This window comes from Capra hircus, chromosome 25 (genome assembly GCF_001704415.2).
Source record: "Capra hircus breed San Clemente chromosome 25, ASM170441v1, whole genome shotgun sequence".
NCBI lineage: Eukaryota > Metazoa > Chordata > Mammalia > Artiodactyla > Bovidae > Capra > Capra hircus.
Genome location: NC_030832.1, coordinates 37,189,832 through 37,212,013, shown reverse-complemented (window position 1 = coordinate 37,212,013; position 22,182 = coordinate 37,189,832). Strand labels below are relative to the sequence as shown.

The 22,182-nt window shown below is 45.3% G+C and overlaps 2 protein-coding genes across 2 annotated transcripts; both read left to right on the top strand.

Moving 5' to 3' along the window:
* CNPY4 (canopy FGF signaling regulator 4) lies at positions 222-4,564 on the top strand. Its single transcript, XM_005697835.3, has 6 exons — positions 222-475; positions 2,400-2,526; positions 2,625-2,721; positions 2,958-3,080; positions 3,585-3,702; positions 3,795-4,564. Exons 1-6 carry the CDS (start codon positions 361-363, stop codon positions 3,932-3,934), a joined length of 720 nt encoding a protein of 239 aa, XP_005697892.1. The 5' UTR covers positions 222-360; the 3' UTR covers positions 3,935-4,564.
* On the top strand, positions 4,913-6,342 carry MBLAC1 (metallo-beta-lactamase domain containing 1). Its single transcript, XM_013974948.2, has one exon. It carries the CDS (start codon positions 5,199-5,201, stop codon positions 5,988-5,990), a length of 792 nt encoding a protein of 263 aa, XP_013830402.2. The 5' UTR covers positions 4,913-5,198; the 3' UTR covers positions 5,991-6,342.

Sequence of the window (22,182 nt, the reverse complement as noted above, 5' to 3'; positions counted from 1 at the left end):
GAGAGCGGGTCCCTCGCCCCTTCCCCGAGCCGGAATGAGCTCCCTAGTCTCAGAGCCTGAAATGATATAAAAATGGTGTCTCTATGCTTGCGTGTAAGGAGCACACTCTCTTGCTGTAATTACTTCAGTTTATTCTTTCACTACGCGGCGGCCAGGACCTGCGGGAGGCGCCACAAAACCAGGTGGGGAAGCCCAGAGCGCAGCCAGGCCCCGCCCTCTTTCGAGGCGGCACTGCGCGTGCGCCTCCCGTGCCAGGCTGGATTAAAGTTGCCGCCGACCGCCTGGCGATTTAAAGGGCCCGCTGCCTGCTCGAAGTTGGTTTGAAAGCAAGGGGTGGTTAGCTGTGGACGGCACTTGGTCATGGGACCTGTGCGGTTGGGAACGTTGCTTTTCATTTTGACTGTGTACGGTGCTTGGGCTGGGACGCCGAAGGAGGAGGACGATGACACAGAACGCTTGCCCAGCAAATGCGAAGGTATCTAAAGGGAGTAGCCCCTATTCGCATCCTTCTGCCCTACCTCCTTCGTCTGGGCCAGACCAAATGGAACGTGATGGGTGGGTCACTCGACCTCCTTGAGGACCTGAGGGAGGTTCTGATGGAGCCTGGTGGAATTCGAATGGGGCCAACAGAGGGAACGCATAGCGCTACCCCCAAACTATGGCACTCCAATTCCCATGAGACATCCAGAAGTGGGGTGGGGGGGTGCCTGCTTTTTCTTGCTGGTTTGGGCCCCAGTGGCTTGTGGGAATTGTAGTTCAGAGACTATCGGCCCGATCGCCCACTCCAGTCAGCATCTTCTCGTGTGTGTGCGTGTGTTTCCCCCAAAGGACCAGAGCTAAATCTGAAGATCCTGCAGGAGTGAGCTGTCAGGCTCATTACCTTGTAGATATCCTCTGCTCCACCCCAGCAGAGACGCTCCCAAATTATAGGCCCTACGCCCTCCTGCGGGGGTTTGAGAGTGAATAAATCAGGCTTTGAAGCTCATAAAAGACAGAGGTGGCCAAACAACTGGGAGAGGTTCCCCATAACTGTGAGGCTTTGCAGAGCGTGTGCACCGTGTGGATTTTTCATCGAGCAGCATCTTCTGTAGCTGCATCTGTGGGACCAGCTGGGAGGGGGCACTTCAGAGCTGAGCCGTCGAGTGCCCTGGTTCCCTAGTTGGTTGCCTTCTTGACTTTAATTTCTTCCTGAATTCTATTCCCCTTTGCCTTACTCCACCCTGCATTTCAGTATCAGTGTTCTTCATGACATGGTCCTAACCGCTCCTTTCCTTTCATTTGTGTTCTCACTCTTAACCTGCTACACCTGTCAAGTCTTTCTAAGCACAGGCTCAGTTGAGTCCCTCCTTGCTTTAACACCTCTTCAGGCCTCCTGCTGTGATTAGACTCCACGTTTTTGGCACATCATTCAAGTCTCTTTCTTTCTTACAAGCCTCCATCTTTCTTACATTTCCATACCCTATTTCCCATCCCCAAAGTGCCCATGCTTCAGCCACACTGAACTTCTCAGTGGTCACTGAACCTGCCTGGTCCTCTTGCTCCTCTGTGCCATTGCACTTTGTTTTTGTCCTTTGCCTGGAATGATCCACACTCTTCTGTACTTGGTTCTTCAACATCCAATTTAAGTCACCACCTTTGGAAGCCTCCTTTCTTATCTGTCACCTCTCACTGTATTGGAGCGAAGGAGAGTACCTATATCTCCCTGGTCCTAGCATAGTGCCATAGGCATATGTGAGATACTTTTGTTACTTGCTCCTGTGGTGAGTTTGCTTGGCACTTCTGTGTAGGCCACTCCTTTTCTTGGGACCCACTGGTACTGGAAAGACAGTGGTAGAAGAGACACAGTGCTCATCCTTGAGGAAATCACAGGCTAGTAGGAAGTCAGTGAATGACCATTGAGGGAATTTTGCATTTCCTAGTGAGATTAAGTCTCTTGGTTTTATCTCCATCCCCTCCCCACCCCAGTGTAGGGTCCATTACAAAATATTGTCATCGTCTTTTTATCTGTCCCCAGTGACACTGGCACTGTCCTGTAGATAGGGATCACGGGTCTGTTGCTCTCTGTATTGCTATTGTGTATCCAGAAGGAGCTCAATAAATAACTGCAGGAAACAGCAAACAGTTATGCAGTGCTCACCATCTTTCAGGCACTATTCTAGGGGCTTTACATAGATTGATTTAATCCTCACCACAGCCCTGTGATGGAGGCACTTCATTTTAGAAGTGAAGAAACAAGACCCAGCAGGATTGTCACCCAGCTACTAAGTGGCTGAGTCAGGATTCCAGCCTTACCAGTCTGGCCCCAGGGCCTGCACCCATAACCACTGTGGCTCTGCTGCCATCTACAGAATGAGGTGCTGGTATGTTTGTTTATTTTTCACATCCCCTTGGACATCTAGTATGTAAACTCCTGAGCCTGGAGCTACAGGAAGAGCTGAGTCGTACTGGCCGATCTCGAGAGGTGCTGGAGCTGGGGCAGGTGCTGGACACAGGCAAGAGGAAGAGACACATCCCTTACAGCGTTTCGTGAGTCCTTCTCGATGTTCCTCCACCTTCCAGTCCTCTGAGGAGCCGTGGGAGCACCCACAGCATCCAGGGAGTCTTTGTTTCCCCTCTTCCCACAGAGAGACAAGGCTGGAAGAGGCCTTGGAGAATTTATGTGAGCGGATCCTGGATTACAGTGTTCACGCTGAGCGCAAGGGTTCATTGAGATACGCCAAGGTCAGACTCTTCTCTAGGGCAGAATCCCACCTTTCAGAAGCTACAACCTGTCTCCCCTGAGGTCCTCATGAAGTCTGCCCATCTTCTCCCAGCTCTGGAGTGTCCCCTCCCCATGGTAGACTCTCTTCATCCCTGTGGCTCTCACTAGAGTCTCCAGTAGATGACAAAGTGGATCTGGCAAAAAGGGGAGGAGGTGGAGCAGGGGACCAGACTGAGCTCAAATTCCCATCTTTCAGGGGCAGAGTCAGACCATGGCGACACTGAAAGGCCTGGTGCAGAAGGGGGTGAAGGTGGATCTGGGGATCCCTCTAGAGCTGTGGGACGAGCCCAGCGTGGAGGTCACATTCCTCAAGAAGCAGGTAGGACTGGATACTGCATTGCCCAGGGAGGTGAGAAGGGAACCTGAGAGGGGAGCTCAATCCTAGGGAGGTCCACATTTGAGCAAAGCAGGGATTCTGCCAGTGACTGACGTGGGCCCAGGAGCACATCAAGAAGTAATAATGGAGGCTAAGAATATATACTGCCATTTATTGAGTACCTACTGTGTGCCTGGTTTTGGGCCACATACTTTCCAGCTGCTGCCTCATTTTACTCTCACAGCAACCTGATGTGGTAGATATTATTACCACTTCCCATTTTACAGGCAAGGAACTGAGACTCGGAGTTTAATAACTTACTTGGCAGGGTAGGTGCCAATAAATGTCTGTTGAATGAAAGAGGACCACAAATCTAATAACCCAAGTTTAACTGCCTGGCTCCCTGCCTCTCCAAAGTGGGGTGGGGAGACCGGGAATGAAGAGCAGGGAGGAGGGTCTGCACAGAACAGCAGAGCAGATACCCTTCTGACCCTTCCACTTGACCAGTGTGAGACCATGCTGGAGGAGTTTGAAGACGTCGTGGGAGATTGGTACTTCCACCATCAGGAGCAGCCCCTACAGCATTTTCTCTGTGAAGGTCATGTGCTTCCAGCTTCTGAAACTGGTAAGTGTGGGAGCTGGCCGGTTTCTTGCCAGGCTACAACCTCTCTGTCCCCCAGGACTAATATCTAAATTATTTTTTATTACCCAACCTAGCATGTCTACAGGAAACTTGGACTGGAAAGGAGAAGATCACAGATGGGCAAGAGAAGACTGAAGAGGAGGATCAGGAGGAGGAGGAGGAGGAGGTGACTAACACACTGGTCCACTCCCAGCGTGACCCAGAGGATCTTTGACCCTTGCCTTTGAGCCCCCAGGAGGGACAGGGGTCATGGAGAGTCTGAGCTCTCCTTGCCCCACAGCTTTAAGAGTGTGTGTATGTGTGAGTGACCCCTACAGCTTGTAGCTCTTCTCTCCCATCTGGTCTCAGGCAGGATCCTGGTGGTGTAGCATGGCCTGGCTATGGAGAGAAAGGTGGAAGCAGTAGATAGACGCCTGGCCCCAGCAGATGAGTCCTCTAAATGCCATTCAGCCCCTTCTCAGGTGTGTGTAGTGACAGTATTGAGTTATCTGAATATCTCCACTATTCCCCACTGGACCCAGAGGTTAGCTGGGCATAGGAGCAGTGGACCTTGGCAGAGTCACTTTGCCCCTCGAAGGTCTGTTTTAGATTCTTAAAAGAGAAGCCAGAATGGACATTGTGAACAACCTATACACACTGCTGGCATCTAGGAGGCTACATGCCAACAATCTGTGAACGGGAAGGGGGCACTGGATGGGGACAGGGCAATACTCACAAGTTAGATGAAGTTAGATGGGGTAGACACTTTGCTCTACTTCGTAGTAATTTCACCGAGAGACGACCATGTAACATCAAAGGTGCCAAATTTTCTATAACGCTAGTAAACTTTTTTTTTTTAATATTAGTTGGATCCCAAATTCCAAACAACTGCCGTGCACGCATCATAGCTGCCCGATAAACAGCAGCGTCCCGTGAAGAGGGCCGTCTGCCTCCGGCCTGTTAGAAGTTAATGGTGCTTTGTAATTTTGCAGCCTAGGAGGTTGGCAGGGATCGGCGGGCTGAGACCGGTTTCGGGCTGGCAGCTGTGTAGAGCTGGTCTGCGCATGCCTGAAAACGCGCAGGAATAAAATTCCGCGCGCGGCGCCGCCCGCGCCGCCATATTTGGGTTACGGGAGCTCGCAAAAGACAAACTCCCTCTCGCTTTTCCACTGTCACTTCTTCCCTCGAAGTGAGGCAAGTCCTAAGAGAGGCGCTAAAGCTTGGTCCAAGATGGAGAGCGGCTCAGGTTAGAGAGAAGGAAATAACTACGACACCCCCGGGGTTGCGGTTGAGAACCTCACACGCGAGCGGGGCGGTGGCCGAAGTCGCTGAGGGACTGGCGGGTTCGCGCCGAAGTTCAATTGGGCGATGCCAATTTAAGCGTGTGAGGGGGGTAGGAACTGACACGTGGAAGGTACCACTCGGCGGAGGCCGGGCGAGTGTGGGAACCTCAAGGGAGTCGCCCACAGCCCCACTTCTCAGCTGATCCGTCTCGGGCCATGAGCGGTCTAGTGCGCAGCGAGCCGCTGCCCGGGGAGACCCCTCTGCTGGTGCCCGGCGACCCCTACTCTGTGGTGGTGCTGCTGCAAGGCTACGCGGAGCCCGAGGGGGTCGGTGACGCCGTGCGAGCCGACGGCTCCGTGACCCTTGTCCTTCCCCGGGCCTGGGGCCCGGCCTCCAGCCACCGAGAGCCCCAGCCTTACGAGGCGAAGACCGCCCTAGAGGAGGCGGCCCGGGGCCCCATCCTCGTGGACACCGCGGGCCCCTGGGCTCGCGAGGCGCTCCTGGGGGCCCTGGCGGGGCAGGGCGTGGCTCCCGGAGACGTGACTCTGGTGGTGGGGACCCACGGACACTCCGACCACATCGGGAACCTGGGGCTGTTTCCCGGGGCGGCCCTGCTGGTCTCGCACGACTTCTGCCTCCCCGGGGGCCGTTACCTCCCCCACGGACTGTGTGAGGAGCGGCCTTTGCGGTTGGGGCCGGGACTCGAGGTGTGGGCCACACCCGGCCACGGTGGCCAGCGGGACGTGAGCGTGCTGGTTGCTGGCACGGCCCTGGGAACCGTCATGGTAGTGGGCGATGTGTTTGAACGTGATGGGGACGAGGGCTCGTGGCAGGCGCTGAGCGAAGACCCAGTGGCTCAGAAGCACAGCCGAAAGCGGGTCCTGGGCACCGCCGATGTGATCGTGCCTGGTCACGGAGCCCCCTTTAGGCTGATAAAGGAAGCCTCGGCGCCAGAGGCAGAGCCAGCCAGATCTCGTGACGGAGAGGAGCCCACGGTGCACGGATAAAATCCAGTCTTGACTGGATCCTTTTCAGTGATCCCATCTTCCACCCCTCAACCAAGGAACTGAACGTCCAAGAGACAAGATGACATGTCAGAGTAGTCATGGGTAGCCTCTTCTAGGAGGCCAGTTCTCCAGTGAGGACAGAGTGCTTTTGCCTCAGCTGGCACCAGTATCGTTGTTTCTCTGACCAAACTAGGACCAAGGACGCCTCAGCTCTGTGTCATCTCTAAGCCGTCATTAGTAAAATAGGAGAATGTTCTTGGGAGTCTTCCAAAATAAAGGTAGAAACTGCATTGAAAACCATACTGCCCTTCAAATATATTCCAATTAAAAGATTTTTTTAAGGGAAAGAAAATCATACTGCTCTAATGTAAATGTGAGTGCCTCAGGCGGCACAATGGTAAAGAATCCACCTGCCAGTGCAGGGGATGCAGGAGACTTGGATTGGATCCCTGGGTCAGGAAGATCCCCTGGAGTAGGAAATGGCGGCCCACTCCAGTATTGCCTGGAAAATTCTGTGGACAGCAGACTGGCAGGCTAGAGTCCATGGGTCTCAACAAGTTGGGCACAACTGAACACACACACATAACATAAAAGTGAAGCATCCATAGTGATTATTATGCAGATACAATCAAACAACTGCAACAAGGGGACACTTTGGCAATACATTGCCTGTTTCTCAGAGGAGGCAGTTTGCTGTGAGAAGGTGCAGGGCAGAGAGAGATCACTGGAGTCATGTGACTTTAAGTTGTCATTCATTTGATCAACAAATGCTTATTAACACACCTGCAATATCTCAAGCATGGCTCCAGCTCTCGGGGATATAGCAGTGAGCAAGCAGACAAACTCAAGGAGACAGGTAAACAATAAGAGTAGTAAGCCAAATAATTCCAGGTTCTGGTTAGTGATATGAACAAATGGCGGGGTGAGAAGGGGATAGAGTGCTGGGGTGGGAGAATGGTCAGGAAAAGCCTCTGGGAGGTGGTGCCTAATGAGAGAACTGAATGAGAAAAAGCTGGCCATGTGGGAGAGGGGCATTCCAGGCACAGATGACATTGCCAGGCACAGGCAAGCTTGACTTACTTGAGCAGTAAGAAGACCCTGGGGTTGGGTTACAGAGCATGGAGGAAGAGCAGTAAAAAATTAGGCTGCAGAGTTGGCCAGCACCATCTTGCAGGGCCTTGGTGACCATGGTGAGAGGTTTTGATTTTGTACCGAGATTGAAAGCTTTGGCTTTATACTGACACACAAGACCAGGTTGTTGACCTAGTGTCATTTATGTTTTAAAATAATCACTCTTGTTCTGAGTGGAGAAGGGGTTGGAATGGGGCAACAACTAGGTTGAAAGCCATTGTGGTTGAACCTGATGGTACCTGCCCTTATTCTAGAAGCCCTGTTGTGGCTGTGGTCCTCCTCATAACTGTGTCCCAGTCAGTACCAGGGCCCTCTGTCCACACAGCCCCAACATGGACAGAAGTGTTTAGACTGGGGAGAGGAAGGAAAGGACAAAGTCCACCTCATTGTGGATGATGACCCTCCCTGGGTGGATGCTGTTGGGGAGGGCTAGGCTGGAGGTCATTTCTTAGGTGTCCACAAAGGCCACATGGTCCACAAAGGCAGCTCAGAAGGACCAGTTCACCTGGAGGGCTTTCCAGTCGCTGCCGTACACCGACTCATGTTCTGTGTTGGCCAGTCTGATGACCACCAGAGTGCGGGGCTCCTGGGCCAGCAGTGCAGCCACAGCAGCCCGAATCCCCAGTCTCACGGGCCACCAGTTGTGCTGGTATGTGGAGGGAACTCAGGGGCCAGCTGTGTGCACACCAGTGCAGCACTATACCCTGAGTGGTGTCCATGGCTATTGGAGGACCCATCTGATGCACGGTATGTAATTCCACTAGCTTCAGGGCTGCATGGGAGAATGAGAAAGGAGGGGATGGGTTTTTTTTAGAGCTGTGTGCTCAAGTTTTACAGGTAAAAGTTCCAGTCTTGAATTATTTTCTAGAGCATAGGTATCCTGCCCTTGATTCAGGGCTGGTCACCCAGAGCAACACATCCCTTTGGCCACGTCGATTGTCTCCAGGATGGACGGGTCACCTACTAAATCTTAGTAATCTTAGTGGTTTTGCTGGATCTAGGAGGGAAAAGTCCCGTTCTTTCCTGCAAGACTAACATGGGAGGATGAGTCGTCTTGCCTCCTTGTTGGAGGAGCCCACTGCTGCTGGGGCCACCAAAGAGGGATTGAAAATGAAGCTGAACGGTAGGGGGCAGAAGTGGGCAGTGAAGAGAAACAGACTAGGTGAACAGAGAGCAGTGGAAGCCAGATCTGCTTAACTCATCAGTCACCTGGGCTAATCAACTCCTTTCCTGCCTAAGCTGTCCTGTGTTTTCAGTTGTTTACAAGATGAGTCTTGATACAAACACTGATGGAAACGAACCCTTAGAGACAGGCAGTGAGGACGGTGTGGGGAGGGGGCTGAGGGTAGAGGGAAAAAGTGCTAAAGATATTAGGGGGTTGGGCCCAGAGTGACTGTTCTTTTCAAACTTTTTTTGTGAAAACTTAGGAAAACTTGACCTATATGCTTAACTGCCTCTGCTCACAAATCAGTGGCAGACATTGGCTGCAGAATAATCCAAACTTTCTTGCCTGGTTCTCTCCAAGAACAACTCTCCGCTCCAGTTTGGCTGACTGCCTGCTGCCTTCCAGACACCCACATCCACCTCTCCTAGGCCTTTGATTCTCTTCCCACCCACCGCCCCCCACCCCAGTCCTCTTGCTCTTTTGCGCCAATCTCAAACACCCACCAATCGCAGACACCCAGGCTCAGCTTTTTCATCTCCTGCAGAAAACCTCCCCTGAATTTGCCAACCTTATCTTAAACTCTAGCAATGCTTTCTCTGTATTGTTCACTTCAGTTCAGTTCAGTTTAGTCGCACAGTCATGTCTGACTCTTTGCGACCCCATGAATTGCAGCATGCTAGGCCTCCCTTTCCATCACCAACTCCCGAAGTTCACTCAAACTCATGTCCATCGAGTCAGTGATGCCATCCAGCCATCTCATTCTCTGTCATCTCCTTCTCATTAGGTAATACCTGGTGTTGGTCATTATTTCTGGAAATGTCCTCTTCTTGTTGTGTCCCTTGGGAGCAGAAGCTGCAAGGCCACATGAGGTCTAGGCTGAGAAACTGTACATCACTTACATCACATTCTGTTGACCAAAGCATGTCATAAGGCCAGTCCAGATTCAGGCATGAGGAAATAGTCTCTCCATCTTGATAGAAGCAGCTGTAAGGAATTTGTGGCCCTTTTTTCTGTTACAACGTATCACAATAAGTTAGTTGGTGATAGCAAGTTCCCCTTTTGAGGGTGTGTGTGTGTGTGGTTATTCTAGTTCTATTTTTATTTTTTAAGTTTTAAAATTGAATAGTTAATTTATAATATATTAGTTTCAGGTATACAACATAATGATTCAATATTTTTATAAGTTGTACTCCATTTAAGGTTATTAGAATGGCTATATTCATCTGTGCTGTGCAGTATATCCTTGTTGCTTATTTATTTTATATTTAGTAGTTTGGTTCTCTTAACCCCATACCCCTATTTTTCCCTTCCCCCTTCACCTCCCTCACTGATAACCACTACTTTGGTCTCTATATCTGTGAGTCTGTTTCTATTTGTTTGTTTCCCACCCACCCCCCTTTGGCTGTGTCATGTGGCTTGTGAGATCTTAATTCCCCAACCAGGGATCAAACCTGAGCTCCAACAATGAAATTGCCATCTTAATCACTGGACCGCCAGAGAATCCCTGTGTTTTGTTATACACATTCTTCTTATTAATAAAGGCAATCCTTTATGCCTTCTCCCAGGACTGATGCTGAAGCTGAAACTCCAATACTCTGGGCACCTGATAGGAGGAACTGACTCATTTGAAAAGATCCTGATGCTGGGAAAGATTGAAGGTGGGAGGAGAAGGGGACAACAGAGGATGAGATGGTTGGATGGCATCACGGACTCAATGGACATGAGCTTGAGTAAACTCCGGGAGTTGGTGATGGACAGGGAGGCCTGGCGTGCTGCGGTTCATGGGGTCGCAAAGAGTTGGACACGACTGCGCCACAGTTGAACTGAACTGATTGTGCAAAGCAGCTGTCAGTCACACTACATCATTCTGTCCTCACTTCCAGAAGGGGGCAGCACTTGCTTCACAGACAAGGCAAAGACCATTGTCCCTGCTGTCTCTGCTTCAAGCCACCTTATCAGAAAACTGCATCTGCACCCAGGCTCACCTCCAGAAGAGGAGTGATCCCTCCCTACCCCACCAGATACTTCATATCCTTGCTGATTCCTCTTCATCAGTTTTTGCTTATTGCCCTGCTCAGACTGGCTCCTACCCTGAGCGCACCACTGAAAGGGCTCTGGATAGTGCTACTTATGAACATCATAATTACCAAATCCAGAGTTCACTTAGTGCTTGTTTTACTTGACCACTGGCAGCACTTGACATTCCTTCTTGAAACTTGCGTGCACCCTTGGCTTCCTGGACCCCACGGTGTTCTCCACTTCCCTCTCTGCCCACTCTTTGTCAGCCTCCTTTGTGGGCTCCTCTTTCTCCTCATGTACCTAAATAGTCTAGAAAAGGTTTTTCTTGGTTAAAAAGTAATTACAAGAATATCTCAAAAGTTAACAGAGAACAATAATGCAACAAACCTGTCTTCACCACCCAGTTTAAGAAAAATACATTATAATTAAAGTCTTCTTTATGTTTTTCTCTAATTCCATCCTTTTCCGGGCCCCTCAGAGGAAATCACTACCTTGAAATGAGTGTTTATCATTTAGACGATATTTTTTTGTAATATTACCATATATATTTGCATTTACACGGGTGGTTTTTGCATGTTTTTAAACTTTATATAAAATGAAATCATATTCACTCATTATTATCCTGAGAATTATTATTTATTGTGGATAGCTATTATTCACTCATTTTCACATGTGTAGTATTCAATTTTGTGAATTACCATATAGTGTTAGGAAAATTGGATATCCACGTGTGAAAAAATTAGACCCCTATACCAGCGGTCCCCAACCTTTTTTGGTACCAGGGACTAGTTTTGTGGAAGACAATTTTTCTGTGGCTGGTGGTGGTGTGGAGTAGGGGATGGTCTGGGGATGATTCAAGTGCATTACATTTATTGTGCATTTTACTTCTATTATTATTAGATCGGTTCTACCTCAGGTCATCAGGCATTAGATACCAGAGGCTGAGGACGCCTGCCTTATAGCATACAGAAAAGTTAACTTGGAACAGATTGCAGACTTAAATGTAAGATCTGAAACAATAGACTCATAGAAGAAAACAGGGAAAACTCCTTTGACATTGGTCTTGGTTGTGATTTTCTGGGTATTTCACCATAAGCCAAGGCAAGAAAAGCAAAAACAAATGGGACTACCTCAAGCTAAAAGCGTCTTCACAGCAAAGGAAACAAAATGAAAAGGTAACCTACAGAATGGGAGAAAATATTTATAAACTATATACTGATAATCGGTTAATACCCAAAATATATAAGGAATTCATATGACTCAATGACAAAGAAACACCTCAATTTAAATATTGGCAAAGGACATGAATAGATGTTTTCCCAGAGAAGACATGCAAATGGCCAACAGGAATATGAAAATGTGTTTAATATTCCTAATCATCAGGGAAATGCAAATCAGGACCACAATGATACATCACTTTATACCTGTTAGGATGGCCGTAATCAAAATGATAAGAGATAACAGGTGATGGTGAGATTGTGGAGAAAAGAGAGTCGGTGTGTACTGATATTGGGAAAGGGTGACTATGAGAGGTGATGAATGTGTTAATTAGCTTAACTGTGGTAATCATTTCACAATGGCACCCCACTCCAGTACTCTTGCCTGGAAAATCCCATGGATGGAGGAGCCTGGTAGGCTGCAGTCCATGGGATCGCTGAGTTGGACTTGACTGAGCGACTTCACTTTCACCTTTCACTTTTCATGCATTGGAGAAGGAAATGGCAACCCACTCCAGTGTTCTTGCCTGGAGAATCCCAGGAACAGGGGAGCCTGATGGGCTGCTGTCTCTTGGGTTGCACAGAGTCGGACACGACTGAAGTGACTTAGCAGCAGCAACCTATATTAAACCATTGTGTTGTGCACCTTAAAAAAATCACACTGTACAACCTAAATATTTACAATTTTTGTCAGTTATACCTCAGTAAACCTGGGGAAAAAAATTTTTTAAAGCAGTTAATGTTAGAGTGGCAAATTCAAATCAAAGCTGCTAACAAGAGCGAAAAATGAAAAGACAAAACTGGAAAGCAGCCAAAAGTAACAAAAGGGAAAGCGGGCTGGAAGGCCGCAAAGAATAGGAAGAACAGATAATAGATCTAAGTCATAAGCATGTGTGGCTCTGGGTTTTACCCCTATTACTAGCAGCATCTTATGGTTGACTTAAATATGACTCAGATAAGATCCCTTGCTCATTAATCTGGTATTGGAATTTCTATTAGTTTAGTGTTGAATTCAGAGGTTACCAAATTAGTGTAGACGAATCTCACCCAATCATGGGTTTCTCCAAAGAAAATTCTTGCTTTTGCCAAAAATTTAGGCTAATATCCTAGAGCATGTTAAATTAACACAGCTTGAGATTTTTCAGCCCACTCTGGTTTTGTGAGTTTTGGCTGCACATCTCCCTGAGGGCTATCTTGAGGGTGTAAGTTATCCAGAATTTTCTCTATTCGCTCTGGATCATGGTCCAAGACAGTCAAATTCTTTAAATCCTCTGTTTGACTGTGGGGTGGTGGTCTCCAGTTCACACAGTATGAGGATGTGGAACTTTGAGACTCTGGCTTTATGCCAAGTGGACAATTGCCTGTTAGATTCACCCCATTGTCAAAGACCTTGGGGGTTTGTTGCCTGCTTTTAGTTTTCTGAACACCGACTCTCAGACTCCTTGAGCTTGGCAAATACTCTCAAAGGGAAAGCGGTCTCCAGTGTATCACTCTCCGAGTTTCTAGTTTCATTTAGTTTTGCTCTCTGAGAATTCCTTTAATAATAATCAGTGCATTTAAAGATATTAATTTTTTTGTCTTAATATGTGGACTTATTGAGGCATAATTTACATACAATCAAATTTACTCTTTAGTATCATAACTGTACATTTTGATAGACATGTAGTTGCATAACCACAAATGCACTCAAGATATAAAACATTTACATGATCCCCAGAACTTGCCTCATGATCCTTTGTACTCCCCTCCCCCTGATAATCATTGATGTATTTCTGTTTAAAATAGCTTTTTAAAAAAATATTTATTTGGCTGTGCCAAGTCTTAGTTGTGGCACTCGGGATCTTTGATCTCTAGTTTTGACATGCGGAATCTTAGTTGCAGCATGTGGAATCTAGTTCCCTCACCAGGGATTGAGCCTGGGCCTCCTGCATTGGGTGCATGGAGTCTTAGCCACTGGACCCCCAGGGAAGTCACTTAAATGCATTCTCATTTAGAATTTTAATATATCTTCAGTAAGTTAATCTTTACTGTTACACAGTAAACTCACGATTCCTAGAAATTTCCTTTTCCTTAAAGTCTGTTGTGTTTTTTTTTTCCTTATACTTTTTTTCTATAGTTAAGCCAGATTTCTTTGGTTACAATTTGCCTGACGTATTTTTTCTTTCTTTCACTCCAGGCATTCTGTATTCTTATGCTTCATGTGGGTCTCTTGTAAACCAAACATTATTGTGTTACTTTCAGGTGTGCAGCAAAGTGATCAGTTATGCATATATCTATGTCTGTTCTTTTTTGCTGGAGTCCAGCTCCAGCCACCAGGGATTCAACCTGAAGAGATGAATGGTGTCAGCGAGAAAAATGAGGCAGCCTCTCAGTTTTCTTGGAGTGCCTACTTATTTCAAGTTTAAGATTCTCTTTTATACGTTTACAAAAACATTAGATCAGAGGTTTGACATTTTCAGTCCCAACTCACCCAGATTTATTATCCCCATAAATCACTGTTGCTCTTCAGAGTTCCTGCTTCAGCGATTCTCTTGGAATCAGCTTTACCATCTATTATCTACTTCCTCTTAGTATCCTATAGTTAACTTGTGATTACATTGTAACTCATGCTACATTCCTCAGTTTATTTCTTATCTTTCTAAATCCTGTTTGCCCCTAACATCCTGCGCTCACTATCTCTTAAAAAGGCTTCTAGCTCTATCTCTAAAATTCCTAACATCTATAAGCTATAGTAAAATGTGCTAACATTACAACATTCTTTAAATCTTCAACTTCTAACTATTTTAATTATTTCTAAGCCCTAAATTCAGTAAACTCCTTTGCCATAAACATTTTCCTCACAAATAGGCTTCAGATAGCAATCCCTCCTGTGGCCTCAAGCTACGGCCTATGTGCTCATCCTGGAACATTCTTTGGTAAAAGTCTTTGAACAAATGTCAATGATCAACTTTATGAATTATTCTCTGAGCACAGCTGCAGAAGGCTTTGTGCCTTCTCATGCTCCTCTCAAGAACAATAAGCACCTTAATATTCCTTTGACTGTGTGGATCACAATAAACTGTGGAAAATTCTGAAAGAGATGGGAATACCAGACCACCTGACCTGCCTCTTGAGAAATCTGTATGCAGGTCAGGAAGCAACAGTTAGAACTGAACATGGAACAACAGACTGGTTCCAAATAGGGAAAGGAGTACGTCAAGGCTGTATATTGTCACCCTGCTTAGTTAACTTATATGCAGAGCACATCATGAGAAACTCTGGACTGGAAGAAACACAAGCTGGAATCAAGATTGCCAGGAGAAATATCAATAATCTCAGATATGTAGATGACACCATCCTTATGGCAGAAAGTGAAGAGGAACTAAAAAGCCTCTTGATGAAAGTGAAAGAGGAGAGTGAAAAAGTTGGCTGAAAGCTCAACATTCAGAAAACTAAGATCATGGCATCTAGTCCCATCACTTCATGGGAAATAGATGGGGAAACAGTGGAAACAGTGTCAGACTTTATTTTTTGGGGCTCCAAAATCACTGCAGATGGTGACTGCAGCCATGAAATTAAAAGACACTTACTCCTTGGAAGGAAAGTTATGACCAACCTAGATAGCATATTCAAAAGCAGAGACATTACTTTGCTGACTAAGGTCCATCCAGTCAAGGCTATGGTTTTTCCAGCGGTCATGTGAGAGTTGGACTGTGAAGAAGGCTGAGCGCCAAAGAATTGATGCTTTTGAACTGTGGTGTTGGAGAAGACTCTTGTGAGTCCCTTGGACTGCAAGGAGATCCAACCAGTCCATTCTGAAGATCAGCCCTGGGATTTCTTTGGAAGGAATGATGCTGAAGCTGAAACTCCAGTACTTTGGCCACCTCATGGGAAGAGTTGACTCATTGGAAAAGACTCTGATGCTGGGAGGGATTGGGGGCAGGAGGAGAAGGGGACAACAGAGGATGAGATGGCTGGATGGCATCACAGACTCGATGGACATAAGTCTGAGTGAACTCTGGGAGTTGGTGATGGACAGGGAGGCCTGGTGTGCTGTGATTCATGGGGTCGCAAAGAGTTGAACACGACTGAGTGACTGAACTGAACTGAATTGAATATTCTTTTTCAGTCAACTCAGCGGAGGAGAGGAAAAAACAAGTAGAATTATAAGGCCTAACTCCTTCATCCCAGCTCCGTGCCATGGAATGAGGAGAAGGGGCTGGGGCCATGCCTCCATTTTGTCAGTAATGCCTAACACACCTCCCAACACTTTTTCAGATTCTTTTTCCGTATAAGTTATTATAAAATATTGAGTATAGTTTCCTGTGCTATACAGGAAGTCCTTGATGGTCATCTGTTTTATACATAGTAGTATGTATATGTTAATCCCAAATTCCTGATTTATACCTCCCCCTCATAATATTTTAAAGCAAATTCCAGACATCAGATTTTATTGAGAAGCATAGATTTTGTCTGGAAGCATTTGTTATTTTGAAGAAAATTCCAAACATTTTATTAATCTGGACATGTTTCAGTACATATATACTGCATGTACTTACATATATACCACAACGTTGTGTGTTTAGAGTACTATGCCTTTGTAGTGTATACTTCAATACACAGTAAGAATATCTTTTAAAAAAACAGTGCTATTTATCAGACTTAAAAATTTTACCAATCTTATCTTTTTTTTTGGCCACACTCTGTGGCTTCAGGGCTCTGAGTTCCTCAATCCATGTCCCCTGGGGTGAAAGCTCAGAATTCTAACCACTGGACCACAAAGAAATTCCCTTACTGATCTTTTATTTTTAATATATGTTTATTTATTTGGCTGTGCTGGGTCTTAGTTGCAGCATGCAGGACCTTTAATCTTCATTGCTGGTTGTGGGATCTTTAGTTGTTGCTGGAGTCCAGCTCCAGCAGCCAGGGAATCAGCCTGAAGGGGTGAGCGGTGTCGGCGGGGGTGATGTAACCTCTGACTCAAAGTATGGGACTACATGTTTATTTCAAGCTTCAGGTTTTCCTTTATACTGTGACAAAAGCATTAGGTCAGATGTTTGACATTTTTAGTTTCCCCTACCCAGATTTATTGTCTCCAGAAATCATTGTTGCCCTACAAACAGAGTTCCTGCTTCAGCAGTTCTCTCAGAATCGGCTTTACTATCTTATGTGTCCTATACTTAACTTGTGATTACATTGTAACTCATGCTACATTCCTCAGTTTATTTCTTATCTTTCTAAAATCCTGTTTGCCCCTAACATCTTAAGATCACTATCTCCTAAAAAGGCTTCTAGCTATTCTTAATTATTCCTAAACCCTAAGCTCAGCAAACTTGTTTTGCCATAAACATTCCCCTCACAAACAGATCTTAGATAACAATCCTTCCCATGGCCTCAAGCTGCAGCCTACATGCTCATCCTGGAACATTCTTTGTAAAGATCCTTGAACAAATGTCAGTGGTTAACTTTTATGGATTATTTTCTGGGCACAACTACAGAAGGCTTTGTGCTTTCTCATGCTCCTCTCAAAAACAATAAGCACCTTAACATTCTTTCCAGCCAACTCAACCGAACAAAGGAAGAAACAAGTCAGAATCACAAGAGCTAACTCCTTCATCCCAGGTCTGTGCCTGCGGGACAAGGAGAGGGAGTTGGGGGCCGTGCCTCCATTTTGTCAGTAATGCCTAACGTGGCTCCTGACAAGTTGTGGCATGTGAAGTCTCAGTTGCTTCATGGGGGATCTAGTTCCTTAATCAGGGATCAAACCCAGGCCCTCAGCATTGGGAGAATCTTAGCCACTGTACCACCAGGGAAGTCCTCCCTTACTGATCTTTTTAAAGAAAACTTTATATCATCAAATATTACTCTTTAATAACATTTCTATGATAGTTTTTTAAAAGAACAGTTTTCGGTTGACAATAATGTTGAGAGAGAGGTACAGTGATTTCCCATATACCCCCTGCACCCACACAGGCATAGCAGTGCCCTTTAACAATGTTGCTCACCAGGATGGTACATTTTTCATCAAACCAGTATTGACCATCATAATCATCCAGACTGTTATTTACCCTAAGGTTCAACCTTGGTGGTGTGCATTCTATGAATTTGGACAAATGTATAAAGATACACATCCATCATTATAACACCATATGGAGTTGATGATGGACAGGGATGCCTGTCCATCACCTGGCGTGCTGCAATTCATGGGGTCGCAAAGAGCTGGATATGACTGAGCGACTGAATTGAACTGAACTGAGAGTATTTGAACTGCCCTAAAAATCCTCTTTGGAAGGAATGATGCTAAAGCTGAAACTCCAGTACTTTGGCCACCTCATGCGAAGAGTTGACTCATTGGAAAAGACTCTGATGCTGCAAGGGATTGGAGGCAGGAGGAGAAGGGGATGACAGAGGATGACATGGCTGGATGGCATCACTGACTCGATGGACGTGAATCTGAGTGAACTCCAGGAGTTGGTGATGGACAGGGAGGCCTGGTGTGCTGCAATTCGTGGGGTCACAAAGAGTCGGACACGACTGAGTGAACTGAACTGAACTGAAAAATCCTCTGTGCTCTGTCTATTCGTCTCTGCCCACCACCACCCCTGTCCCAAGCAGCCTGTGATCTTTTTATTATTCCATAGTTTTTGCCCCTTCCAGAATGTCATAAAGTTGAAATCAATAGTATACAGCTGCCTCGGATTGGCTTCTTTCACTTTGCAATATACCTTTAAGCTTCTCTCATCGTTTTTCATGGCTTGATAACTTTTTTAAGCAGTGGAATAATATTCCATGGTCTGGATGTACCACAGCTAATTTACCCATTTACTTTCTGAAAGACTTCTTGTTTACTTCCCAAGTTTGAGCAGTTATGAATAAAGCTACTATAAATATCAGTGTGCAGGTTTTTGTGTCATCCTAAGTTTTCAACTCCTTTGAATAAATACCAAGGAGTGCAATAATTGGATCTTATGATAAGAGTATATTTAGATTTGTAAGACCCACCAAACTGTCTTCCCAAGTGGCTGTATATTTTTATTCCCACCAGCAATGTGAGAAAAAGTTTCTGTTGCTTCACATCCTTGCCAGCATTTGGTACTGTCAGTGTTTGGAATTTTGGCCATTCTAATAGATGTGTGAAGTTGCTCAGTCGTGTCCAACTCTTTGCGACCCCATGGACTGTAGCCTACCAGGCTTTTCTGTCCATGAGATTTCCCAGGCAATAGTACTGGAGTGGATTGCCATTTCCTTATCCAGGGGATCTTCCCAACCCAGGGATCGAACCCAGGTCTCCTGCATTGTAGACAGACGCTTTACCATCTAAGCCACCAGGGAAGTCCCTAATAGATGTGTAGCGGTGTCAAATGTTGTTTGAATTTTCATTTCCCTGGTAACATAGGATGTGGAACATCATTTCATATACTTATTTGCCATCTATATATCTTCTTTGGTGAGGTGTCTATTTAGGTATTTGGCCCATTTTAAAAACGATTGCTTTTGTGTGGCATGTGGGGTGTTAGTTCCCTGACCAGGGATTGAATCTATACCCTCTGCAGTGGAAGCATGGAGTCTTAACCACTGGACCACCAGGAAAATCTGGATTGTTTTCTTATTGTTGAATTATGAGTTCTTCATATACTTTGGATAAAAGTTGCTTTGTCGGGATATGTCTTTTGCAAATATTTACCCCAGTCTGTGACTTATTTTCTGTTAATAATTTCCTTATCATTATGTTGTGCAGAACAGAAGTTTTTAATTTTTTTAAAATAATTTTTATTTCTTTTTTATTGTGCTGAGTTTTCATTCCTGTGCAGGCATTTTCTCTAGTTACAGCAAGCAGGGGCTATGCTCTACTTGCAGGGCATGGGCTTCTCATTGAGGTGGCTTCTCTTGTGCAGAGCGTGAGCTCTAGAGTGTGTGGGTTGCAGTAATTGTGGCAGTATTAGTAGTAGTTGAGCTCAGTAGTTTCAACTCTAGAACACAGGCTCAGTAGTTGTGCACAGGCTTAGTTGCTCTGAAACCTGTAGGATCTTCCCAGACCAGGGATCGAACCTGTGTCTCCTGCATTGGCAGGCAGATTCTTTACCACTGAACTACTCAGAAGTTTTTAATTTTAATGAACTCCAGCTTATGAATTATTTCTTTCACAGATCATGTCTTTGATAGTGTTTAAAAACAATTCACCGTACTTGAAGTGGGCTTCCCTGGTAGCTCAGACAGTAAAGAGAGACCTGGGTTTGATCCCTGGGTCAGGAAGATCCCCTGGAGAAGGGAACGGCTACCCACCCCCAAATTTCTGCCTGGAAAATTCCAAGGACAGAGGAGCCTGATGGGCTACAGTCCATGGGGCTGCAAAGAGTCAGACATGACTGAGTGACTAACTCTTTCACTTTTCATACCCAAAATAGTCAGATTTTTTCCTAGTTATCTTCTAGGAATTTTACATTTATGTGTAATCCATTCTGAGTTAATTTTTGTGGAAAGTGTAAGATCTGTGTCTAGAGGCTTTTTTTTGTTTTTTTTTTTTTTCCTGAGACTGTCCAGTTGTTCCAGTGCTATTTGTTGACGAAACTATCTTTGATCCATTGTATTTCCTTTGCTTCTTTGTTAAAGATCAGACTGTATTTATGGGGATCTATTTCTGGGTTCTCCTTTCTGTTCTATTGACCTATTTGTCAGTTCTCTCACCAATGCTACACCATCTTCATTATACATCTTGAAGATGGGTAGGGTCAGTCCTCCAGCTTTGTTCTTCTCCTTCAGTATTGTTGGTTATTCTGGGTCTTTTGCCTCTCCATATAAGCTTTGTTTATTTTTTAAATTTTTAACTGGAGGATAATTGCTTTACAATGTATGTTGGTTTCTACCATACAACATGAATCAGCCATAAGTGTACATATGTCTCTTCCCTCTGGAACCTCCCTCCTACCCCCACCCCATCCTATCACTCTAGGTTGTCACAGAGCATTGGATTGAAATCCCTGCGTTACATAGCAACTTCCTACTAGTTACCTGATTTACAGATGGTAATGTGTATGTTTCAATGCTACTCTCTCAATTTGTCCCACCCTCTTTTTCCCTCACTGTGTCCACAAGTCTGTTCTCTGTGTCACATAAACTTTAGAGTAAGTTTGTCAATGTCTATAAAGTAACTTTCTTGGATTTTGATTGGTTGCATTGAATATGTAGAACAAGTTGGGAAGAACTGACATATTGGCAACATTGATTCTTCCTGTCCATGAACACGAAATATTTCTCCATTTATTTATTTATTTGACTTCATCAGAGTTTTGTAGTTTTTCTCATAAAGCTCTTGTATATATGCTGTTAGATTTATACCTAAGTATTTCATTTGGGGGATTGCTAGTGTCAGTGATAATGTTTTTTTTTTTTTTCTAAATTCTATTTTTTCATTGTTAGTATATAAGAAAGCAATTGACTTTATGTTAAATGTATAACTTGTAACCTTGCTACAGTCATTTATTAGTTTTAGGATTTTTATGTTTGTTTTGTCTAGTCTTCAGATTTTCTACATAGATAATCATCTCATGTGCAAGCAAAGACAGTTTTGTCATCCTTCCCAGTCTGAAAACCTTTGTTTCCTTCTCTTACCGTATTGCCTTATCAAGGACTTCTATTTCACAGTGTGGAAACAGAGGGGGCATCCTTGCCTTGTACCTGATCTTGGTGAGAAAGATTCAAGTTTCTCTCCATTAAGTATGATGCTGTTGTTGTTGTTTGGTTGCTGAGTCATGTCCAACTCTTTTGTGATGGCGTGGACTGTAGCCCACCAGGTTTCTCTGTCCATGGGATGTCCCAGGCAAGAATACTGGAGTAGGTTGTCATTTCCTTCTCCAGGATATTTTCTTGACCCAGGGATCAAACTCACATCTCCTGTGAATTCTTTACTGCTGAGCCATCAGGGAAGTCCAAGTATAATGTTAGGTTTCTCTAATGCTTGAGAACCCCATGAACAGTATGAAAAGGCAAAATGATAGGATACTGAAAGAGGAACTCCCCAGGTTGGTAGGTGCCCAATATGCTACTGGAGATCAGTGGAGAAATAACTCCAGAAAGAATGAAGGGATACAGCCAAAGCAAAAACAATACCCAGCTGTGGATGTGACTGGTGATAGAAGCAAGGTCCGATGCTATAAAGAGCAATATTGCATAGGAACCTGGAATGTCAGGTCCATGAATCCAGGCAAATAGGAAGTGGTCAAACAAGAGATGGCAAGAGTGAACGTCGACATTCTAGGAATCAGCAAACTAAAATGGACCGGAATGGGTGAATTTAACTCAGATGACCATTATATCTACTACTGCGGGCAGGAATCCCTCAGAAGAAATGGAGTAGCCATCATGGTCAACAAAAGAGTCCGAAATGCAGTACTTGGATGCAATCTCAAAAACGACAGAATGATCTCTGTTCGTTTCCAAGCCAAACCATTCAATATCACGGTAATCCAAGCCTATGCCCCAACCAGTAATGCTGAAGAAGCTGAAGTTGAACAGTTCTATGAAGACCTACAAGACCTTTTAGAACTAACACCCAAAAAAGATGTCCTTTTCATTATAGGGGACTGGAATGCAAAAGTAGGAAGTCAAGAAACACCTGGAGTAACAGGCAAATTTGGCCTTGGAATACGGAATGAAGCAAAGGCTAATAGAGTTTTGCCAAGAG